General features: G+C 33.7%; 2 protein-coding genes across 2 annotated transcripts; one reads left to right on the plus strand and one right to left on the minus strand.

The window, feature by feature from the left end:
* Window positions 1–1,642: 1,642 nt before the first annotated feature.
* Window positions 1,643–2,026, minus strand: LOC132601233 (uncharacterized). The gene has a single exon (XM_060314336.1). It carries the CDS (start codon window positions 2,024–2,026, stop codon window positions 1,643–1,645), a length of 384 nt encoding a protein of 127 aa, XP_060170319.1.
* Window positions 2,027–5,110: 3,084 nt separating this feature from the next.
* Window positions 5,111–6,832, plus strand: LOC132603071 (uncharacterized). Its single transcript, XM_060315951.1, has 3 exons — window positions 5,111–5,467; window positions 6,051–6,166; window positions 6,406–6,832. Exons 1-3 carry the CDS (start codon window positions 5,303–5,305, stop codon window positions 6,455–6,457), a joined length of 333 nt encoding a protein of 110 aa, XP_060171934.1. The 5' UTR covers window positions 5,111–5,302; the 3' UTR covers window positions 6,458–6,832.
* The last annotated feature ends 17,674 nt before the right edge of the window (window positions 6,833–24,506 follow it).

The raw sequence follows: 24,506 nt of genomic DNA on the forward strand, positions 1-24,506 counted from the left end.
CTTTTCATTTTCACGTTTTTCATTAACCCGCTTTAAGAAATATCTCATAGAAACAACTGCTATTATTCAGAAAAGATATTTTTAGTATTATGAGGGTAAGGAATATCAAAGTAGCATTCCTGGGCTTCCATGTTTGTGAAATCTAATCACCTTTTTAGCTGTGGGACCAGGGTAGAATGAAAGAATCTTTCATAGAAATCATCAATAATCATAGTTGTTTGTTGCTTTACGATTTGTCCTGTCTATTAATCATTTTGACTGCACCAAAACAATTAAGATTCACAATTTCCAGTTCAAGATTAATTTATTTTTACCAATGAACCAACCACCACGAAAATAATTCCAACGGTGAATAACTCACGAAAAAGACAAATTTGTAACCGAAGATGGATCCTAAATTCTGATAAAAAAAAAGTAAGTATACAAAAAAGTTAAGAAAACTTAAATATAATATATACGTAATTATTTTAACTATTCACATAGTACTCCCTCGTCCCAATTTAAGTGTTCTATTTTCTTTTTATTGTTTTGTCTAAAAAAGAATGCATCTTTTTATATTTGGTAAGTCTTCTAATTTCAACTTTCTACATGTCACGTTTAAGATGACAAGATTTAAAAAATTATACATAATATTTAAAAGTCTCCCTTCTTAACATTTGTACCTAATCAAACTAAAACATTGAATCGAACCGAAATATAACTTTTCAACGAAATATCGATACACCTTGAACAAGAGTGACCATGCCTCTGCCAGTGACATAGGGATGCCCATTATAAGCACATATCCTATTACATCTATCACCTATCAAAAATGTGATCCAATGGATGAAATCATTTTAGCTTTTAAGTAGAGATCTCAAGCGACTTTGAAATGAAAGCAGTTCGAAATAAAGAGCACCACACTTTTTTTTATCATGATTAAATAATTATGTTTAATTGATATACTCCCTGTCCAATTTTATGTTGCACACAGTAGTACGAAGAATCTTTTTTAAAGGCAAGATCCAAAAGTTCCATCTATGTACAAAAATCAAGCTCAAAAAGTGTAATTTTATGATATATCCCCTATAATAATAATATATTTGCAGAAATATAAACAAAACAACAAAAATACTAGAACTAATACTCCAAAAAACGAAACCAAACAAACCCTCACCAGTAACCACCAACGACAACAACAATATCAAACCCAACATAATCTCAGGGTTTGGGAAGTATAGGAGGTATGCAGATCTTATCCCTATCTTTTTGAGATAGAGAGACTGTTTTCAATATACCCTTAGCCGTTACTCATAAATCAGTTGAAGATTATTTGAATTGTCAACTTACTAAATATATAAATAAATACTCATTTTGGGACGGACACCAAAAAAAAAAAAAAAAACGCAAAACAGAAGGATGGGGATGGAGTAATCTAAAGGCAAGATCCCCAAAAGTATCATCTATGTACAAAGCTCAAGCTCAGAAGTGTGTAACTTTTATGATATATCCCCTATTATAGTAATAAATTTGCAGAAAATACTAGAACAAATACTCCCAAAAAAAAAAAAAAGAACGAGAACAAACAAACCCTCACTAGTAACCCTACGTGTAATCTCATAAGTAGAGTCTGAGGAGGGTAGGATGTACGCAGACTATACCCCTAGACAGCCAGAGGCTTCACAGGCGGTGGCGGGGAGTGGGGGAGTCTAGAAGAGAAATTCCTGAAAGCGGTTTCTTCATCTCCATATCCATCTTCGAAATTCAAGGCGTAACTCAAAGGGTCGTAACGGAACTCAGCAGACGATGAATGCCTTTTATAACGATTTCCATTCCCGTTACTGATGAAGTTGCTGATCGTACGGCACTTGTCCTTGATGTTAGGTTTGATCCAGACTAGAGACGGCTTTTCATCTGAGGACGACGGAGGAGGAGGGTGTTGGTTGTGGGGGAAACAGCAAGAGAAGCAAAGGGTGTTCTTGAGTTTTTGTTTGAGAGAATATGGAGGTGGTGATGTGGGTATGCTGAATTCGTCTATATCTTCCATTGGAGTGTGTAAAGCTTGGGAGTGAGAGAAACTTGGGTGGAGCATGTGAATTGTGAAGGTTTTTTTTTTTGAGTTTTATCTAGTTCTATGGGGATATTTTCATTTCATATCAGATCTTTTAAAAGTTTTTTTTTTTTTCAATCCAAATAACTATTTCTGTTTCCTAAAATAATACTCAATCGTTGGAATCATCATTAAAACATTTTCCCTTTTATTTATTTATATAAAAACGTTCTACTTTTCCATTTAAAGTACTGATTTTTAAAAAAAATAAAAATAATTCATTACAAGTGAAAAATAGGGCGTTCAAAATCAATGATCATAAGTTATTTGCTTTAGCTTCTTCACGCTGAACGGCATGCTCATCACAAAATTGTGGAGCATCAAACAAGGGTTACAATTAGCAAAAACAATGGGATATAATGATTGAAAAAACGAAACGAACAGCTCACTTGGTATCAAGCTTATTAAACAAGACGACATACAATTTCATTCTCTAAGAGTTGTTATTGAAGATTATAAATATATGTTGAAAGTCAACAAAGCGACTATTATTCACATTTGGAAAAGGCAGTACATATACTTTTTGACAAATTAAGGTCACAAACATGACAAAGATTTGCTTGTACAGGAGAATGCAATCCAGGAAATAGAGATTTAAAGCAGTGTAGCTTACGAACGATCTTAGAACTTTTTAGTATTTTACATTGTACTAATAAATGGTGGCCCCAAAATCCAGGACGTATCCATACCTAGTTCATCTTCATAATAAATTTTGGGGAAATTTCATAAAAGTACAACTTAGAACAGTATATTACATTTACATAGCCAAATTAAAAAATTACGATCTTGTAGCCTTATAAAATATAGCCCAAATGCCCAAAACTCAGATTTGTTCAGCAATCTACAAATTTCACCATTTCTGTCCAAAGTTTTCTTCTCTCTCATTTCATCTACGCTCATACCAGTAGTTTGATGATTTTTTTCTTATTTTCGTTTTTTCATTCCTAAATCAGATCACATTTTAATGTTTCATTTTATTTTTGTCATATTTTTATTTTTCATACTTATTTGTTCTGAAATTCACCAAAAAGGAAAAAAGTACTATTTTCTTGAGCTTAAAAAACTCATATACATTCTTATACACAATTATACACTAAATATAGTATAGATACACTCTTATACGATGGTGTATATACACAATTATACAATATTATACAGAGTTATACACAATTACATAAATTTGTACACCTGTATATATAATGTTTAATCAATGTATCTACATTATATATGTGTGTATAAACATGAATTATTCACATTTACGCTAGAAAGCACCTATTATCCACCATTAAATCTCCATTTCAATATCAAATTCACCGCACTCAAGAAGAAGAATAAGAAGAAGATGTCATAAATCCAAAATGGTTTCCAATTTAAATCTCAAATTTGAAAGTTCAACAAAAAATTCTTGATGAACGTGACATAAAAAGATTCTCCGATGATGTCACTCCTTTTCTCCATATGCCAGCGATGGATCTGGCCGGAAAACATTTCTCTGGCGATGTCTCTCTCTTCTTTCAGATCTGTCATTCGAATCTGATTAAGAATGTGACATTAACTTATTCTGAGTATGATGATGAACTTGGGCCAGATCTGGCCGTTTGAATCTAGTTAAGAATGAGACATTAGAGAGGGGAGAGAGAACGGGTGGAGAGAGAGAAATAAGTGTTGACAATGACACGGATATGGGCCTCTTCAGGTAATAAATAAAATATGGGCTAAAACGGGTAATAATTTTGCACATATAAACATACAATGTTATTTATGCTTGGAGAAGCCTAAAACATGGATGTTTAATGAGGAGAATAAATTTGCTAAATAATACGACCACCTAAATTTAGGGAGTTGGAAATGCTAAGGCAACATAGACATTGCTTAAATAGGAAGGGCAAATACATAATATTCAAATTAAAAGGACAGCCTGATTTTTCAAGTAAAATTTGAATGAAAAAATAAAAGTCCATAGTTTATAGATTATACCACACGGCTTCATGTGTAGCCCAAATGTAATTTAGTCTACCATGTGGCCATGTTATAAGTGTAGATAGAGAGACAGAAATCCATAGATGGAGAAGATTGGAGTATTCACGTGGTCCCGTTGCTTTTAAACAGAGTTGGGCCTATGTTTTAGCCCAATAGTTAATTTTAACAACTTGGCCAAATATATTTCGGGGTGATTTGCACAAAAGGGATACATTGGGATTAGTATCCTTAATTTCGATATCTGTACATAATTCATCGTTTAAGTTTGATAAAAAAATGCTGGACTAAAATATATTTAAGTTGAGCAAGAGAGATGGTGAGGCACCAACAAGCAGAATCCAAATCAGTAAATTGTGAGTTTGTGACATGCAAGTCATGAATAGACCGGTATGATTTCATGCTATATAAAATCTAGCTATCTCGATAGTTGGATTACTCACAAATCATATCAGATCGGCATGTTTTTAAGGATACAAACAAAACAAAGAAAAGCGGGAAAAAATACATTTCCGAAATGTGGCATGAAAGACGTGACATATCAGTATAACTTTATATTATATTTAACCTAACTGTCTTGTTGGGTTACTCATCATGATCTAAAAGCAACAAATAAAGGAGGAAAAAAGTACAGCTCATGACAATCAGTACAACTTCATGTTATATGTAACTTAACTGTCATGTTGAATTACTCACAAATCATACATGATCGTTAGAACTGCTTGCGTAGTCATAAAATACATCGGTTATATTGTAAGGGAAAATATGTGATTAGCTTAGCCCGTAAAACAAAACATATCTATTTCTTGGCCCATCTTTCCCGCACTCTAAGAAGCCCAAAAGTTCATTGGGGCATATCTGGCCCAAAATCTCTTTCTTGTTATTTTTGAGAACTCATACCAAACATGTTTTCTTTTATTTATTTTTTGCCTTGACCTATGAAAAATGTACACTGCTGAGGTTATATTGGAATTATCTTCCATACTCATAAAGACCAAAGATGGAGAATATACTGTTTAAAAGTGATACAAAATGACTAATGATGGAAAATATACTAGTAGTATAGTCTAAGAAGCAATAAAAAATTGAACCAAAGTCTTGTGAAGTTTCCCACATCCTTCCTACCACCTTCCTACTGTACTTCTATTTAATCAACTCTATTAAACATTTGACAAATGAAAGAGAAAACAAAACATATATTCATATTTCTTTCTTGCTTGAGTCTTGAGATTAAAAATGGCAGGAATGCTTGCTGGTGTTGAATGTGCTAGAAGAAGAAAATTTCATCAAAACAGTGGCTTGTTAGATTCATCATCTAATACATCTTCATCCACAAGAAGGTCTTTTCATTGTCTATACACAAGCAGCCATGAACATAACCTTACTTCAAGACTTTCCAAGGTATTAATTACTTCTATTCATGTAACAGAAGGGTGGGTCAGGTGAACACCCTTCACCAAAATATTATATTATGTATATATGTCAAGTTCTTTCGCCCCATATATTGTGCCTTTTTTGTCTGATTGGATTAGATGTACTTGCACAGATGAATCTTAGGACAAAATCTGTGGTTGAATCTCTTATTTTTTGCTCGAGAACTATATATACATTAACTAAAAATATTTAAAATATACACCTATAATACTATCACACTCATTCTGAATCCGCCAATTTTAGATATTGGATTCGCCTCTATCGATATAGGTTCAAGTTTTAAGATTTTTGTGTTTGTAATTGATGGCATAATACAAATTAAATCGGACCCTTTTGGGGTGCAGTCTTTTCTCGAGCCCTCCATAAATACAACATATTTCGTGTATCAATCTATCCGTTTATACATATAATTAATAAGATCATAATCATTCAACCTATCATATTAAATTTGCCTCTATGGATCTATTCAAGATTAGATTTTTGTGTTTGAATTTGCATGAAACTAAAATTATTGTGTGTGTGTTTTTTTTTTTTTTTTTTTAATGAACAGGAAAGAAGTGCAACAAGCCAAGAATATGAAGATGAGAAGTTAGGTGAAGTTGCAAGAGAAGCCAAGCAAAGGCTGGATGAGAGGCTGAGTTCCTCTTGGAAATCACAAAATAAGAGGTCAAAAATCTTTATCCAAACTTTCTCTTGTTGGCGCACTTTAGCAAAATCTCACTGTGTTTGCTAACCTGCGCCTACTCACCCCCTAAGCCCCCCCCCCCCCCCCCGCCCCCCAAAGCAACACACACACAAACACAAACCTTGGATCACCACTTATCTTCATTTTTTTGACCTTTATTCTCATTGTGCTGATTGAGTTTCTCATTTTTTTTTTTTTTTTTGTGTGTTATTGAATTCAGGGGTGTCAAGGGATTCAAAAGTCTAGGACAATGGAGGGCGCTGATTTGCTGACAAATGGTTGGACCAATGAAAACCTGTTTTTAAGACTTCAATTGGTGTTTAAGCTAAATCAACATAATGCAAAATATGTATCTTTCATACATTTATTTGTAGTTAGTTGAAATGTGTTCTTAGGTTTTCATTTAGCAATGATGTGACAAGTCGATCGAGGAACAACTGCAATTTTGACTACTAAAATGGGTTTTAGCAGAACTGGGCTTTGGTGAAATATCGGGTGTAAATAGTATTTTGCCTTTTAAAGGTGGCCAAGAGTTGTAAAATACTATAGAAGTATAAACTCTCTTGTCTGAAGCTAATTCACTAGCTGTTGAGTATTTGAGAAATGTGGTATTTGCAAACAATGGGCTTGATTAGAAGTTTCATTGACGCGTTGTTGTTGTTATATATTCTTTTGGGGTGGTCTTTAAATTTTGTCCTTCGGTTAAAATTCATGGGTTCCAGGTTCGAACTTGCACTCAGTAAATTTTTTTTAAAAAATTCGCAAGGCAGAATTTGAATTTCGCTATGCCTCCGCCGGCAGGATTTTAGTTATGTTTAACCAAAAGTCTGTTGACAGGGGCAGACTTTGCTTTGAGACATTTTTTTTTTACTTTTCAAGGTAAACTTTTAGTTAAGACACAATTAAAAGTGTGCCCCATAAGACATAACTAAAAGTATGCCCCATAAGACGGAACTTTTCTTTAAGTAATAATTAAAGTTATGCCGAACCCCGCATAACTATCAGTTTCGCCTTATAAGAGAAAATTTATGCCTTAAGAAAAAGTTCCGCCTTAGGGGCTTACTTTTAGTTATGCCTTAACTAAAAGTCTGTCCCATAAGGCATAACTAAAAGTATGCCCATAAGGCGGACATTTTCCTTAAGGCAGAACTAAAAGTTTACCTTATAAGACAAAGTCTATATCTTAAGGAAAAGTTATGCCTTATGGGGCATACTTTTAGTTATGCCTTTAACTAAAAATTTGCCCCATAAGGCATAACTAGGGAATTTTTTTAGTTAAGGCTTAACTAAAAGTCTGCCCATAAGTATGCCAAAACTTTTTTGTCTAATCGAAAAGTGGGAGAGTAATTCACTGTTTTTCTACCAATTTGGATTTTTTTTTGGTCTTGTTTGATTTTTGAAATTTGGGGCTAATTTTTCTCAAAAAGCTCAAATCTTTTTGAGGTATTAATTGGTAAAAGATGCATAATTTCTGCTTCAAAATCCCTGCTTTGAACTCAAAACTGATTCAATGGTTGTTTCATGAGCCACACCTCATTGCTTTAAGTACAACTTTTTGAGAAGATTGTTGAGGAAATTGGACGGGAAAGAGATGTCCAAGTTTTGGATGATAATGATTTAATTTGTTTTAGTTGGTAGGTATTAGCTTTTCCCCAATTGGCGTTTAGAAGTAATTTCGGTTGTTAGCTGCTTAAATTGAAAATTTGTTGACATGAAGATATCATGTTCTAAGAACTGGACATAAAAAATTGAAGAGAGAGGAAAAAAAAGCTAAGAGAAAAAGCTCATTTTAATTTAATTTAATTATTTCTTAGTCCAAATCTTCATCACGCTCGTTGTACGCGTGAAATACAGCACTGGAGAAGAATAATAGATGCAGAAAAGAAAAGAAAGAAAGTAGGGAAGAAATGTCACGACCCAACCCCGTAGGCCGTGACTGGTGCCCGAGCTGGACACCCGTATACACACCTGTTAGCTATATGATCAATCAACACAAACATAACATGGAACTTATGAAGGCCAAAGCATAGTCTCGGAGCTGTGCCGCAACCTGTCTCCTGAGGAGTCACAACTATCAACAGATAACGCAGTACGTACGCCGACAAGACTGTCATAACATGTGGGAACGTCCCAACTATATATATATATATACGCAAGCCGACAAGGCTGCCACTACGAAACAATAACACAAGTAAGCCGACAAGGCTGCTATCACAACATGACAATATATGCAAGCCGGCAAGGCTGCTACAACGATAGAACACGCGTACTGATCATACACACAACTGATCCCATCTAAATACAACCCACATCCATGTCTACAGACCTCTAAGAGTGTCAACAGTAACATATGACGGGACAGGGCCCCGTCGTACCCCCGGGCAAAAACATATACATATATATACATATCGAGAAGGCTATACCAAAATCTGGGCTCCGGAACGACGAAGCTCTCCAAGACAGCAGAAAGGGAATCCTAAGCTGGCGGATCACCAAGGCGAGTATCTGCACTTGCGGGCATGAAACGCAGCCCCCGAAGGAAGGGGGTCAGTACGGAATATGTACTGAGCATGTAAAGCATGAAATACAGTAAAAGGATCATAACTGAAATAAGAAGTACAGGAAACAAGTACAATGTTCAGCAGACCAAAACGCTTGCCTTTGAAACATAAATCATGCATGTCAATATCATATATCATTTACATATATACCGTACCCGGCCCTCTAATGAGGGACTCGGTGAATAAAGTCATCATATGCCCTCCTGGCCGCCATAACATGTCATTATATCATCATCTCATCATCATGTCATCATATCATCATATATATATATATATATATATATATATATATATATATATATATACCGTACCCGGCCCTCTAGTGAGGGACTCGGTGAACAATGCAGTGAAACTGTGCACGATAACATACCCGACCCGGGACTCGGTGAAAGATATATTGAGGCATGCACGAGCAGAGTAGTGAGAAACCATATGCAATTCAAAACATTATCAAAGACTCAATGGAATAATCAAAACGAACTATCATGTGAAAATCAGGACAATAGTCATATCAAATACCCTTCAAATGTCATAGTGGATTACATCAAAATAGGACTTCCTGGAATCATGTATACGTAACAAGATATAACAAAATAGATTCTGGAAATCAAGAACATTAGCCATCCTAGTGGCTCTAAGAATAGGAGCTTTTGTTGGAATCATATATATATCGTCTATTCGTTTCATAGGGATCATGCCAAAAGAAAGAAGTGTTAACTTTACATACCGTTAGCGCTTATTCGCCACACAATACGTATACGCTGCCCAATAATATCTCAACCTATATTAAGACGTCAAGAGCTACGGTTAAACTACGGGGAGATTCAAAACGCACTCTAACGTTAGTAGTTCCTTTCTAGATAATTAGACGACGTTTCCCTTGAAACGAATAATCACACGTTCAAGTGCTAATCCGAGACTACTCAAGACAATATTCGAAAGCGTTCAGGACAGCCCACACAATATTCCAAATAGTCCACATTCAAAATGTTCGAATACAATCCACATACGACTACTACTTATTCTAGTTATCTTTAATGATCCATAATCTTTACGTTTTCATCGAAACAACCTACAACAGCCCAACCAACATAAAAACAATGTATAATCTTAACTATCATTAATTTTCCAAGCTCAACAAGATCAACAACAACGTATCAAAACAGCCCGCATGAGATTTCAAATCAGCCCATACCTTACAACACTCGATAATAGTTTACATGCGATTATGACACATCCATTTTATTCTTATTAGTCTATAGTCATAATATTTCGTCAAAACGATTCTATAACAGCCCAACCAACATACAATACAATGCATAATCTCAATTATCATCAATCTCCCAAGCTCAATAAGAACAACAACGACACATCCAAAACAACCCCTAACTATTACACAAAAGATGCTCGGAATTCTTGCAAACGTTTACGAACATACCAAGCAAACCACATACGATTCTTACACATTATTTCATATCTTCTTTTCATATAATTTCAGTAAGATACGACCAGCAGCCACACGACAACTACATCATCAATTCATACGCAAACAAGCTACATTGTCATCACTATAATCCTTACAACAACCCACAAACAATTTTAGCTCCAACTCTAACCATTAAATACCTTCATTTCCATCATAAAATTCATGACAACAACAATCAAAATATCAAGTAAAATCAGTTCACCACCTTCCACACAAAACAGTCCCTACACGGCCTTAATTCAACAAGAATAACAACATGTTCATATTAATACAACTTCACCATTATCTTTCTAATCCTTTTCATTCTTTTATTATATAATCTATGATAGCAACAACTATAATTACTAAATAAAATCAGTCCATTATTTCCACACCAAACAGCCCCCTACGACTTCCACCATGCCTCAACATCAACACACACAATTTCATACATGCAATTCACATTTACACATTCGTAACACATCCAAATCACCCTTAAAACAGCCCCTACGGCTTCAACAACATTCCAACACCAACATTCATAATTTCATACATGCAACTTATATTTACACATCTACCACACGTTTTAAACCACCCTTAATACATGCAAAAGAAAGTTAAACCTTACCTTAAACACTTGACTTCTCAACTTAGCTAGAATTTGTGAATTGAACTAATAATTGTTCTTGTTGCTCCAATGGCTACTCCACGTTGCAATGCACCTTCCTAAGGGTTGAAACACTTTGGAAAAATATTTTTTTTGAATCAAATTGGAGAGCTCCAATTCTGGCCAGCCATGGCCGAGAGCCTCTCTCTCTTAGCTCTAAGTTTTCTATTTTGTTGAAGATGATAAAATGAGCTCTTAGTCATCAATTTCACATTATATATGCAGCCCCTAAGAGTGACAAGTATCCCACTCAAGGCTTGAGCCAATCAAATAACCTTGAACCAAATTTCAATTTTTTTTCCACTATCTCGGCTACATGGTCGAGCCTCACACTCTCACTTCTTTCAATTTAATTGTCTACAATGCAATTGAATGTGTAGCGGATGAGTCAATATTTAAATTGTGTAATGAGTCTTCCACTAGCATGCTTTCATAAAATAATGACTTGCCAATATTAAAATGTGTAATGAGTCTTCCACTAGCATGCTTTCATAAAATAATGAATTGCCAATATTAAAATGTGAAATGAGTCTTCCAATAATATTTTTATACTAAGTAAAATTTATAACCAATTAGTTCTAATCTAGAAATTAAAGATTAAAGGTTTCTATTTCGTGTCCGGGAAGGGTTCCGTCTTTAACTCACGTCGATTCCTTCGCGAATAACTCGACGTATAAAAAAATTCGGGGTCTAACAAGAAATTTGGAGATAAATTATGGGATAGAGCCCAAAATTGATTCAACAATGGTGGTTTAATGCTTGGAGAAGAAGGTGGCTTTCAAAAGGTAAAAATTGACTCTTAATGCCTTTTTACAAGGCCTCACTCGCCTAAAGTGAGTGTATCACACGCACAGTTGAGTCAAATGCCACATAGGATGAGAGGTGTTTAAAATGCTCAATTTTGATGGGTAGAGGGGTTCAGTTGACAAACATGTAAGTACAAACATCGGAATGTCAACAAGTGTTAAGTACAGGGGTCTCCCAGACTATTTCTCCTATTCTTTTTATAGTAAATTTTCATATTCTTGAGAACAGCATGTCCAAGAACAGGGTTCATGCAAGTTACAATCACTATTTTCTGAGTCATTCCTCGTATCCTCACTCACCTTAAGCAAATTATCTAGTACAATTTTTTTTCCTCATATGATTATTCAAGTTTATGCATTTGCTTACAAAGTAACAACGATTAAAAGTCACTTTAAAAATGAAAAAAGGCCAAACTAATCCCTTAAGTTTAGACTTTGAGTTAAAACATCTTTTTTTTTTTTAACTCAGAACAATAATAGTTCTGCAACTATTTTTTACTTTCTTACTCGTAAATTAGATTGTAAGTCCATAATATAGATTTAAAAAAAAAAAATAAACCCTAATTTTCAAAAGTAATTAAAAAAATAAGAGTAATTAAAAAAAAAAGTGTTAACGTATAGGGTAAAATAGGTACTAAAAATTTTAAATGAGTAAAGGGGAGCAAAAACTATCGTTCGAAATTAGGAGAGATATTTAATTTTTTAATCAAGGTTGGAGGGGGAGGGGGGGGGGGGGGGGGGGAGGAAATAATTTTCACCCAAATAATATTACGAGATTGACAAAAATAATATTTTGAAAACTTAAAAAAAAAAAAAAGAAATTAGTACATAATGATGATGTAGAATCCTCTCATTTTATGTGATGTCGAATGATTTATATTATCATGATGTCCTTATTCATCTATATTTTTTTCCTTTAGGAAAACCCTTTAAAGTCTTTACATATGAATTTTTTCTTATTAGGAACTGGTTTTTTTTCTTTGAAGAAATTCATAGTCTTCCTAAGTTTCTAAGAAAATGGAGAACATATATGCTACTATTTCATACATTCTTCTTTAGCATTGATTACCGAGTTTTTTTTTTTTTTTTGTCCATTTCTAAAGTTCTCAGTCACAATTTTTTGTGTTTTTCCGTTACTTTTAATATCACACTTGAGTGAAAATAAAATTGTACTATTTTGTATAATTGAAAGGTTGAAAGTGTTTTATGTTAAAAAATAAGACATGTTTTAACTCAAAGTCCAATCTTAAGGGATTACTTTGACCATTTTTCTTTGATTTTTAAAATGACTCTAGCCATTGTTATTTTATGAGACTAATGTATACACTTAGAATGACCATATGAGGAGTCCAGAATCAAAATGACCCATTAAAAGAGGGGTTGAACCAAAATACCCCAGAAAAAAAGTGTGACAAAAGTACCTTTAACGCAATATTTTACTGCATTAAAGGACTTAATCGTAACAGCGCGGTTAAGTCCTTTAGCGCAGTAAAATACTGCGTTAAAGGAACTCTTCCTTTTTCTGCTTCTTTTGGTTAAACTCCTCTTTCTTTTACATTTTCACACTTTTTTACCTACTTTAGCCATAGATTAATCATGCTTCGAGACTTCGAAACTTGAATATTTTATATGGAACCATACTTATTTTTGTACAATTAATAAGGTAGGCTCAATACATCAAGGATAATTAAAACTTCGGATTGTCGTTTTAGTGGTTGAAAAGTGCTCGAAGTCCATTTTTGTTTGAAGACTTATTGTCATTAGCTTTAAGTTATTTATGTTTTAGGGTTTAGATTTAAGTGTGTTATGTTTTAGTCAAAATTGCATCATTAATACCAATCCCAAAATAATTAAATTGCATCATTCATAACAATATGAAAATACTTAAACTTGTTCATTAATAACAAACCCAAACTTGTAAAAATACAACCATCAAAGAAAGAAACAACTTAAAATACATTCATCAATTCATGCCCTTGAGTTGATCTTTTGCCACCACCGCTAGATGCGCCACCACCACTAGATCTTCTACCACCACGAGAGTTACTTGAGATGTATTTTGATCACCATGCCGAAGGGACACTTACACTTATCATGACCAACATAATTGCAAAATGAGCATTTTCGAATGTATCTCCGTGGTGGAACATCCATTTCATTAGGAATACGGGAGTATGCTTTATTTTTGAATTTACGGATAAATGCTTCATTTGCAACCATGGAAAATGGCTCCGGTGGCCAATAATTCTCACTACCAAGTGGGTAGAACCTTCCAACATACGTTTTTGCATAATTTTCAATTGTATATTCCTTAGCCACGTACGTGGAGGCGTTCTTTCCCATTGTGATAAAACACTTGAAGGCATGAGATCATGGCATGTGATATGATTGTCACTTGCCACATATGCATGTTCTTGGAATCTCACAAATCGTGTGGATGTTACCTCCATGAACTTGGTGCACACTTGCTGTGAGTTCAAATATGCGCTCGACAAAGTTGTACTCCATCCGGTCGTGTTGCTGAGCCTTAAATTTATGATACTCGGACAATTGTGACGGTTTTGGCATCCATTTTAGACCGTCTGCCGCAAGTCCTTTGGCCTCTTTTGATCTAGTGATGAACAGCTCCATAACCTGCTTAAAAGTCATTCTCACCATTGCGGTGACGGGTAGTCCCCGTGCAGATTTCAACAAGCCATTGAATGAATCAGAGTTGTTTGTTGTCAGTATCCCCCTTCGCCTACCTTCATCCTGGTGTAATGCCCATTTGTCTTTATCAATTATATTCAACCAGTGGAAGGCTTCCTCATCCGCCCGCCTAATAATCTCCATTTGCAGGTGAAACTTCTTCTCCTGATGCTCTGTTGCAGCCGCCCACATCCAATTGCAAAGTGTTAGGCTTCGATATGCCTTTTGGAAGTTTGCCTTCAAATGCCTTAAACAAAAACGATGGTAGGTAAAGAGTGGCTGCTACCCATGCAAATGAAACATACCCATGCAAATGAAACATATTGCTCAATATGGCAACATTTATGTCTGATACAACACATATGCTCATACTATCCTTAATAACATGTTGCCTTAAGTAGTTCAAAAACATACCCTACGTCTCTGTGCTCTCATTAGCTGCAATTGCAAAAGCTAGGGGACTGTTCCAACCTGATTCATCCATCCCGATTGAGAGGACTGTCCAATATAATCCATATCAGATGTATAACCCCTAAAAAATATAATCAACATAATTAGTAGCATTCAAGTAATAAACATATGCTTACTACACATAATAATAATAATGAATATTTACCACTGCCCATCAAATTGCTGACTTAAACTTTCTAGAGGCATTTGACTCCTCAAAATGCCTTCATAAGTACTCATGTCAGGGTAATTGTGTTCATTACTAGGTTCCGCTTCAGTGACTTCAGCCTGAATTCTAGACAGGGCTTCCTGACGAGGTCTATTTCAGGCTTCCCGAGGAGCTGTAGCCATGACTTCAACACAATTAATAGGGACCTTCTCTACATACATCTCAAGGACGTTTAAAGTTATACATTCCCTATAATCGTAAGGCACCTTCAAATAATCCGTCAAAGAATCATCGTCTACAATATGTCACTGTCCATAACTAACTACACCTTGCGGCGTAAATGAAATTGGATATCTTCCAATTATAGTTAAATCAATATCTCCCCTATTCACTTTTAGTTTACTATACAAGGCTTGGAGTAGTTTTGAGTATTTTAAGTTAAGTGAAAACTTAACATGGTATTTTAGGGGAGAGTCATAACGCAAACTATTATCCTCGAATGTAATTTCTCCATCCCAAAATAAAGAAACCCTAATAGTTGGCATTTTTTGACTAATTGAGGAGTACAAAATGCAGAATTTGGATGAAACTTAGAAATTGGATAAAATGCAAAAATTGGATGAAACTTAGAAATTGTGTTTTCCTTTCATCCAAAATCCTTATTATATAAGGTTTGAATGCGTTTGTATCATATAACGCATGCAATTAGTGTGTCCTACAGCGTTATGTCAAGTCAAATCAAGTATGGATTGTGTTGTCATTCAATGCAGTGTTGCATAACCCATGAATTTGTAACACATGAATTTACTGCGTTATTCTGACATAATGCATTAAATTACTGCGCTAAAGCTGGTCAGACGCGTGCCTCGTGTTGTCAATTAGTGCAGTGTGTTGTCAATCGGAGTTGTCATACAGAAAAACGTCATAACGCATCTAAAATTTGCGTTATACATCAACATGATTGACAACACCTTGCACGTGTTTGATGCTAGCGACTGTTATATAATGTAATTGACGAATAACTACAACCCACACAAAATTGAGTTATTATGTCATTTTTTAACCAATTTGGAGATATTAGTCGTATTACAACGTTCTCTCCAGGAGATATATTCAAAGCAATGGGTAGGACATGGGAATTGGGTGAGGATTTTGATACTCGAATAACCCAAACGAGAGATACAATCGACGTTACAACAATATGATGACAGAAGAGTGGAATTGGAGTGTTAGGGAGGCTACAGCACTGGAACAAAACTTAAGGTCATTAGGGCTTAAACGCCCAAGAAATCGTGCTATATCAATGCCTCGTGACACTCCACAAGAATTGAATTTTGCTCTTAACCGTTTTCGCGAAGAGAATAATCAGATGAAAATACGTTGTCTCATGGTAGAATATGGTCAACATGGTTACGTTAGATTCAGATCCAAGTGGGATTCAGACTGTGAGATTTACGATGATGATGATTCCCCATGATATTATTAGTAGTTGTACTGTATTAAATAAAGTTGGTGGGTTCATAGTTATGATCGCACAACCTATTGAGTTTGATACCTATATAAGTAGCCTTTTGCTACTTAGTATCTACTTAAAATTCAATGTAGAATAGTAGAAATGAAGATTGGTTGGTATTTTTTCTAAAGGATTCAAATAGCAGTGGTGATGACAACTCAAATCAAAGCAACTATTCGGTAATTCCTCAACCGATAACAGTGAATTCGTGCTAGATGATTTCAAGTCTCACCTTTTAATAGAGCATAATGTCGATTTTCACGAGCTGAAATATTTAGATCCACGTGAATATTATTGTGGTTTACGTCGCGAATGGGCATATTGGTACACCGAATCACAACGTTTTATTCTTGACTAGGAAAATCTGAACGCTCCAATCCCAACAAGATTTTCATTGAGCATGCCTCGAACTGATCAAGATTTTTGCGAGGTTGTGATACAAAGGATTAGGAAAGAGAACAACCGAATGCTAGCACGACATTGTAGATTTTACATGGTCAGGATGGTTGAAAAACAAACATCATCAATCGGTAGGGAACTAACATCTACAGAAAGAAGATCTGTCTTAAGAAACCCAAGATATTTATCCGAGGACGATATTGACGACTTCAATTCTGATGATGATTAAGAATATTATGATTTTAGTTATATGTTTAATTTATGATGATGTTGTTAATTTGAAGAATATTAGTATGTTTAGTTTTGCATTGACTCAAGGGCATGAATTGATGAATGTATTTTAAGTTTTTTCTTTCTTTGATGATTGTATTTTAACAAGTTTGGGTTTGTTATTAATGAAAAAGTTTAAGTATTTTCATATTGTTATGAATGATGCAATTTAATTATTTTGAGATTGGTATGAATGATGCAATTTTGACTAAAAAATAATACGCTTAAATCTAAACCCTAAAACATAAATAACTTAAAGATAATGACAACATGTCTTAAAACAAAAATGGACTTTAAGCACTTTTCAACCACTAAAATGACTATCCGAAGTTTTACGTATCCTTGATGTATTGAGCCTACCTTATTAATCATACAAAAATAAGTCAGGTTCTATATAAAATATTGAAGTTGCGGATTCCCGAAGCATGATTAATCTATAGCTAAAATACGTAAAAAAGTGTGAAATGTAAAACAAAGAGAGTTTAACCAAAAAAAAAGGGTGCTCCTTTAACGCAGTAAAATACTACGTTAAAGGTACTTTTGTACCTTTTTTTTTTCTGGGGTATTTTGGTTCAAGTCTTTTTTTTTTTTGAGTCATTTTTGTTCCGGACTCCCATATGAGGAACAAAAAAAAAAAAAAAGTTAAATAGTTTTACTAGGTAATTTGCTTAAGTTGAGTGACCATTTGAGGAGTTGACTCATATGTTCTTGATCCCAAATTTGAAGATGAAGTGTACTACTCCCTCCGTCTCAAAAAGATTGTTTTCCAAAAAGATTGTTTTACTTTTCTTATTAGTTTGTCCCAAAAAGATTGACACATTTGTATATTTAGAAACAATTTAACTTTATGGGATGATTTACAGTCACACAAATATCTAAAGTTTGTTTTGAACCACGCATTTCAAAAGTCTTCATTTACTTTTTAAACTCCGTGCCAAGTCAAACTAAGATAATTTTTTGAGATGGAGGGAGTAATATTTTTCTTAGTGATTTCTCCCTTTCTCTCACCTAATTTATTGATGGATTAACTGGCATATACGTTTTTTTTGTCCTATGCATATAGGTCTTTATGTCTCCGTATTACTTCTTTCCTGGAAGAAAAAGAAAAGGAAAAATAAGAAGAAAACAAGAAGGACTAACACATAAGATTTTGTTTTCCGGTAACAAGGGTGCTTTTTCTTCCGTTTCTCACTCAGTGTTCAGTATCCGTTTTGAAATTTCGATTAATTTGAATGTGCATCGCCTAAGATTCATTAGAGAATAACCCCCTAACAAAAAAAATTTCATTCCCAAAACGCAAACCTAGGTTTTTTATTAAGAATTGAAAATCTGACATTACACGTCATGCAAGCGCATTAATTTGCTATACAAATGTTAGGTATGAGTTATCAGAAAATATGATAAGTATGTCTAATTTCTATTTCTCTTCCATTCTTTTGTCATTTTGTCAAGAAAACCATGAACAAGAAACAAAATTATTGGCATCTTTTGAAATATCTGTTAGCTTTTTCAGTGGTTTGAGTGTACAAATCTATGTCGATGGGATTATGATTTAGATTCTTTATATAGTATTCATGAGCCCCACATCACATATGGAAGAATATACAGCTCACAACTATACACAAAGCAACAATCATTAACGTCCTTTAGAACCACTTATTCTTAGTCATAGGAAGATCAGTTAATTAAAACAGAGAAACAATAAGATCAAATTCTGATCTATACATAACTACAGAACAATATCTCAATAATTTGCAAATTTTGAGATTTTTTCAACCATTAACAATTGAGTAAATATCTGTCGAAATGATAAACTATTAGGGGTTAAAAACAGAGAAAAATAAAATGCTGCTCAAACTGTAGCTCAATTAATATTTCTGTTGTATTTTTCTATAGAATCGCATAATCCTCTTTATCTGTTCCTAATAACATCAAATTTAATTAAAAAAAATCAGGAGAAAAAAGAATAAAAAATGCATGTGATTGCACGTACGAATAATTTGCAATTATTTCTAGAATTTCTAAAAATGCATGTGATTGCATTTACGAATAATTTGCAATTATTTCTAGAATTTTTATAGTAATAAAAAAAGTAAATTAATCTCTAAATAAAGGTTCTCCATGGAGTAGCTAGAAATGAAAGTGTTGTAAAAGATGCTTCAAGGTAAATTAAATATCTTGCACAATCCTTAATTAGTTAATTTGTATAATACGATTCCAATTCTAGCTAGTTGTCCTTCTAAAAAAGAAGAAAGAGAGATTAGAATAAATTCTAATCCCATAAAAGTATGAGAAACTAAATATAACAAACTAAATTAGGAAATTTGCCCACTTGTTCTCTTTTTATCAATCGTTAAATCAATCTCCCTTCATAATAATTCATATACGAAAGAATAAAATAGCCTATTCTTCTGCAAGGCATCACATTGATTACCCCTAATCCCTTTTATTTGCTTTATTTTAAATAGAAAAAGCTTCATTTCCTTTAAATATTTCTAAAAGCTTGTAGAATATCATTTTCTCTATTTTATACCTTCTTGATTGTCAGCCTTTATATTTTTTAAGATTTTGACAGCCATCCCTTTTATTTAAATATATGGTATCTTTAATTATGTAATCTCAACCTTGATTATATCGATTATAACAATGAAGACTGGCCTATACTATAGTAAATGACCATTGACTTATATTTCATTAAAAAAATTGCTCATACAAGTTAGTGGCTAACAATGTAGACTGGCCAAATTTTCTAAGAAAACTTCTTCGTTCAAGTTAAACACTAAACTATATTAAGAGTTCCATCCTATGATTTTCTTGATGTTATAATTCAACATTACTTTAATTATAAGCAGACGCAGAATAAATATTTAAATCTAATGGGTTCGAAATACCACTGAACCATAAACCATTTAAGCTATTGGTTCCAATTCAATATATTTATTAATACATACAAGATCTAAGCCAAAATTACCGATTTGGCTGAATCCGTAGCTGGTACATCCATTCCTAATTATAAGGACCCTAATATTAAAAAACTTTTTGATGATTTTTTTTTCTTTTTGTATGCAATGCGGTTTTATGATTTATGTTTATATTTGCAAATCGCGGATTCAACACGATCCAACAGAATTTACAAATAAAAATGGCAAATAAATCATTTTTAGATCAGAAAATTGGAACAAAAACTCAACCACTTGTTCCTTTGCTTCTAGGACACGATCGAATTTTGGTGTATATAACTTTCATAAAAAGATATTAAAAAGAGAAAAGGTTCAGTTTCAAATAAAATAAAAATATTAACTAATATAAAATTTTAAATAGTAAAAAAGTTAAATGAAGGATTCTTGTGTTTTTTTTTTCCCCAACAATTTTATTTTCATTGAAATATGGAACCTGACAGAACACATGTCTAATCATGTGTAAAGTTTTGCCAATGATAAAGTTTGGTCGTTTGGTTAGTCACGTGGCTGGCTTTTACACTGGCCCCTTGTTGTCCGATATAAATTTATTAAGCTACAAGAAAAAAGAGAAAAAATAAGATTTATCTTTCAAATGGCTACCAGTTAAAACTTAAAAAACATCCATGTTTAAAAATTTAAAATTAAAATAAAGAGAGGAGAAAGAGATGATTTGAAAATACTTCCCCTTACTACCCGTAAAGCTTCATTTTATTGATAGTATATTTGTTGAAAACAAAATTTAAAGAAAAAGGAAAACTATTGAAACTTGCAACCTTAAATATGATATAATATTTATGTGACAATTAAAATCATGTCATTAGAATAAATGAAAAGTTAAAAATATAATTATTTTGTTGAAACAGGAAGGAAAAAAAAAACTCATAAAATTGAAGAAAGCGAGTATCAATTTTGGCCATCTATACTCAAAATATAGGTAATTAATATTATAGTTACCAGTTGTAATAACCCAATCTTGCTTTTTGAGTATTTACATCTTAATTAGTGTTTTGAGAATTTGTACAAGTTGATTTATCATATGGGATTTGTTGGGTTTTTTCGGATTGATCGAGACTCGAGAAATTCGAGTGAGTTTCAGATTACTTGGACCCAAAATGGATATTATAGTTTTTTGTTGGCGCTAGTGTTGGTGCACCACGATGGCGGTCATTAGTCGCAATTACGAAAGCTCCTAGAACACGGAGTTTGAGCCGTGATCACGAGGAGTTCGTTAATCAATTAGGCTCCCGAATGCGATAAAAATGATCGCACTTGTGAGAAGTTAGGCCCAAGCCCATTTAGGCCATGATCGTGACCGGTTATATGATCGCGGTTAACCGTAACTATTTAAGTATTAATTTTTCAAAAAAGTACTCATTTTCTTCAAGTTTGAGACTTTTAAGCTATGGGTAACCCTTTAAAGAGGAATTACCAATGGAACTTTGAGGTAACAATCCTAGAAGCTTCCTTGAGTTACTTACATGACTTCCCATGGATTTTTAAGAATAAAGCTTGAAATTTCAAGTGTTCTAAAATGAATTTTAACCCTAAGTTCTTCAAACACAAATTAAGGGATTAAACCAAGTAAACTGTGGCAAGAATGAATTTTGATTATAGGTTTTGACTCCTTAATTTATGGGTAAATCGTTCATGAAACTTATTGCGTGTTCTAACTCCGTTGACCTATACTTGACTTTTTGAGTTGACTTTGACTTGACCAAAGTCCAAAATTTAAAGGACCAAAGTCCAAAATTTAGAGATGGGACCAATAGATATAATTAACCTCAAGATTTATGAATTTGAATAGGTTGAAAAAATCGGATGAATAAGGAGCGGGAAAAACAATTTTGGATAGTTAGCTTGCACGAATAACACGCGTATGTTGAGACTTTTCCTTTAAATGTATCAAGATAAATATGTTGCAAGAAGTCAATCGGCTATTATACGTATGGGATGAGTGATATACAAGGAGATGAGTGTATATACAAGCATCAAATATTTAGCTAGGTTATGGAAATTATTTGTCATTTGGAAATGTTTTAATTAGATACAATGAGATTATAAGATATGATACTTGTTAGATTTGCAATATTGTTTCACGTATGTGATGTCTCTAACGGAAGTCGCCAACATGAGGGGATTCAAGCAAGACTAGCAGGCCTCTATGTTGACAAGCTTCTGAAGCTGAGATGCACATGAAACCTTAGGCGAATTACACATCAGAACGGGGGAGAAATTGAAGAGTTTTTTTATAAGGCATAATTCAAGTTTACATATTACGTGCACGTTCGAAGCTCGATGTGACTTAACTCGAAAGACAAATTTGTATAGGTCTGGGCCCAAAACAGAAAAAATATCCCATTGACTTGAGTGTGACAAAGTTGGTATTAGATCCAGTACTCCCTCAATAGATGGTAGGGAAAACCTTATAAGCGAGGACATTGAGTTCCTAAAAGGTGGTATATGTGACGCTCTTGTCGGATGGCGGGTCAAAAAGGATTGACATGCTTCTAAACTAGCAAGCTTCTAAAGATGAGGTTCATATGACACTTTAGGCGAATATCACATCGGACTAAGAGAGGATAGTGAAGAACTTTATGATGTATAATTTATGTTCACATGATACATATACTTTTCAACTCGATGTGACATAACTGATAAGTTGGTCACATCGGACTAAGAGAGGATAGTGAAGAACTTTATGAGGTATAACTTATGTTCACATGATACACACACTTTTCAACTCAATGTGACGTAACTGATAAGTTGGTATTTTTACCAACTTATCTCTTCTTTATGCTTAAATTTTTGTTATGTTTAATTGATTAAATCGTGCATTTAATGTCGTTTACTACTATTTTACAAGTTTATGTGATTTAGAAGTGACCGGGAAAGAACCAAGTGAAAACAAGTAAAAAAAAAGGCCAAATTGAAGAAAATGAAAAATTGCCCAAAAATACAAAACGGCCAGATCTGCAAATCTGAAACTTTGGGTTTATTTTGTCATATTTTGACTTGAAATAGTTGGGGTCTACAAAATCAAGACTTGGAGGACATTATTTTCATCTTTGGCCATTTACACAAGTTTGGGAGCTAGGGTTTTTACACCACACTTTGAGGTTGAAGATTTGGTTGAGCACTTTCGTAAACCTTTACTTCATTTCTTTAATTTCTTGCTTTGTATTGAACATCTAAGTGTGTAGTATTTATTTCTTCACTTGTATCTTGTTTATGGGAATATTCATGATTAAAGTTTGGATCAAAACTCTTGTGTTGCTTATGTATTGAATGATTTTTACTTCTAATGAAGTGGGTCTTTGTTTCTTTAATTAATTTTGTTCTTTAATGTTTCTTAAGGGATTAGCTAACCGTAGGACTCGCCCATTTACTTCGATTTGAGCTTGGAAGAGGAAAACTGAGGTTCGGAAAGATTAATTAACAAGGATTAGGGGCTTTAAACCCCATCTAATAACTTGAGCTAGGAATAGAAAAATTAACTTGAGATTCAGTTGGTAGTACTTAATATCACACCTTAAAGCTTGGAAAAGTTTAGAGTGAAATTTATTGATTTGGTTGAAAGACTTTCAATGAGATTTTAGAAAATATTATCTATTAACATAAACTCGCTCTTAGTTGTAAAATCATAAAATACATAGGATCGTTACTTGAGCGTAATTTTCCCTGTATCCATGCTTGTGACCATTGATCATTCCCCGCTTTCTAATTAGTTTTATCTTTGTTAGTTGTTAAACCAAAAATCAAATATTAAAAAGTGTTTGGCTTAGAGTAGAAAGTGAAAATTTCTTACTTGCTTGATTGTCTAGTATATTTTTCCCTGTGGGATTCGACCCTGACTCATAGTTGGGTAAATTATATTGCATACTACTGTGTACACTTTCTTTTTGAGTGGATTTGAACATAATCAATTTTGGGGCCGTTGCCGGGGAATAATTTGGCGTATTGGGTTAGTTTGGAATTTAAGGTTACTTGCTTTGATCCAAATTTGTGAATATGTGATTTTTCGTGTTTCTTTGTGTTTGTTAGTTTTTTTTTTTTTTTACTATGACATCTTGGAATGAAAATGGGCTTGATGGTTGCAATTCATATTTTGATAACCCATGTCCGTATTGTGGAGGACCCACCACTTTTGACAAGATTGTGAAAATACTCCCGGGAGAGAGATGTGTGCACCATCTCAATCCTATGATGAGAGTATTTGCAATATATGTGGTGGTCAAGATTGACATTGGAGTGATTGTGCCAATTATTTTGCTCCCCCTCCCCCAAGTTGTTCTAACGAAAATGCTAATTGTGCTTTTGAGTTTGTTAGGAATAATGGCATGACAAGTGAAGGGCAAAGTGCCGGATATGAAGGC

The sequence above is a fragment of the Lycium barbarum genome, chromosome 7 (assembly GCF_019175385.1).
Source record: "Lycium barbarum isolate Lr01 chromosome 7, ASM1917538v2, whole genome shotgun sequence".
Taxonomy (NCBI): domain Eukaryota; kingdom Viridiplantae; phylum Streptophyta; class Magnoliopsida; order Solanales; family Solanaceae; genus Lycium; species Lycium barbarum.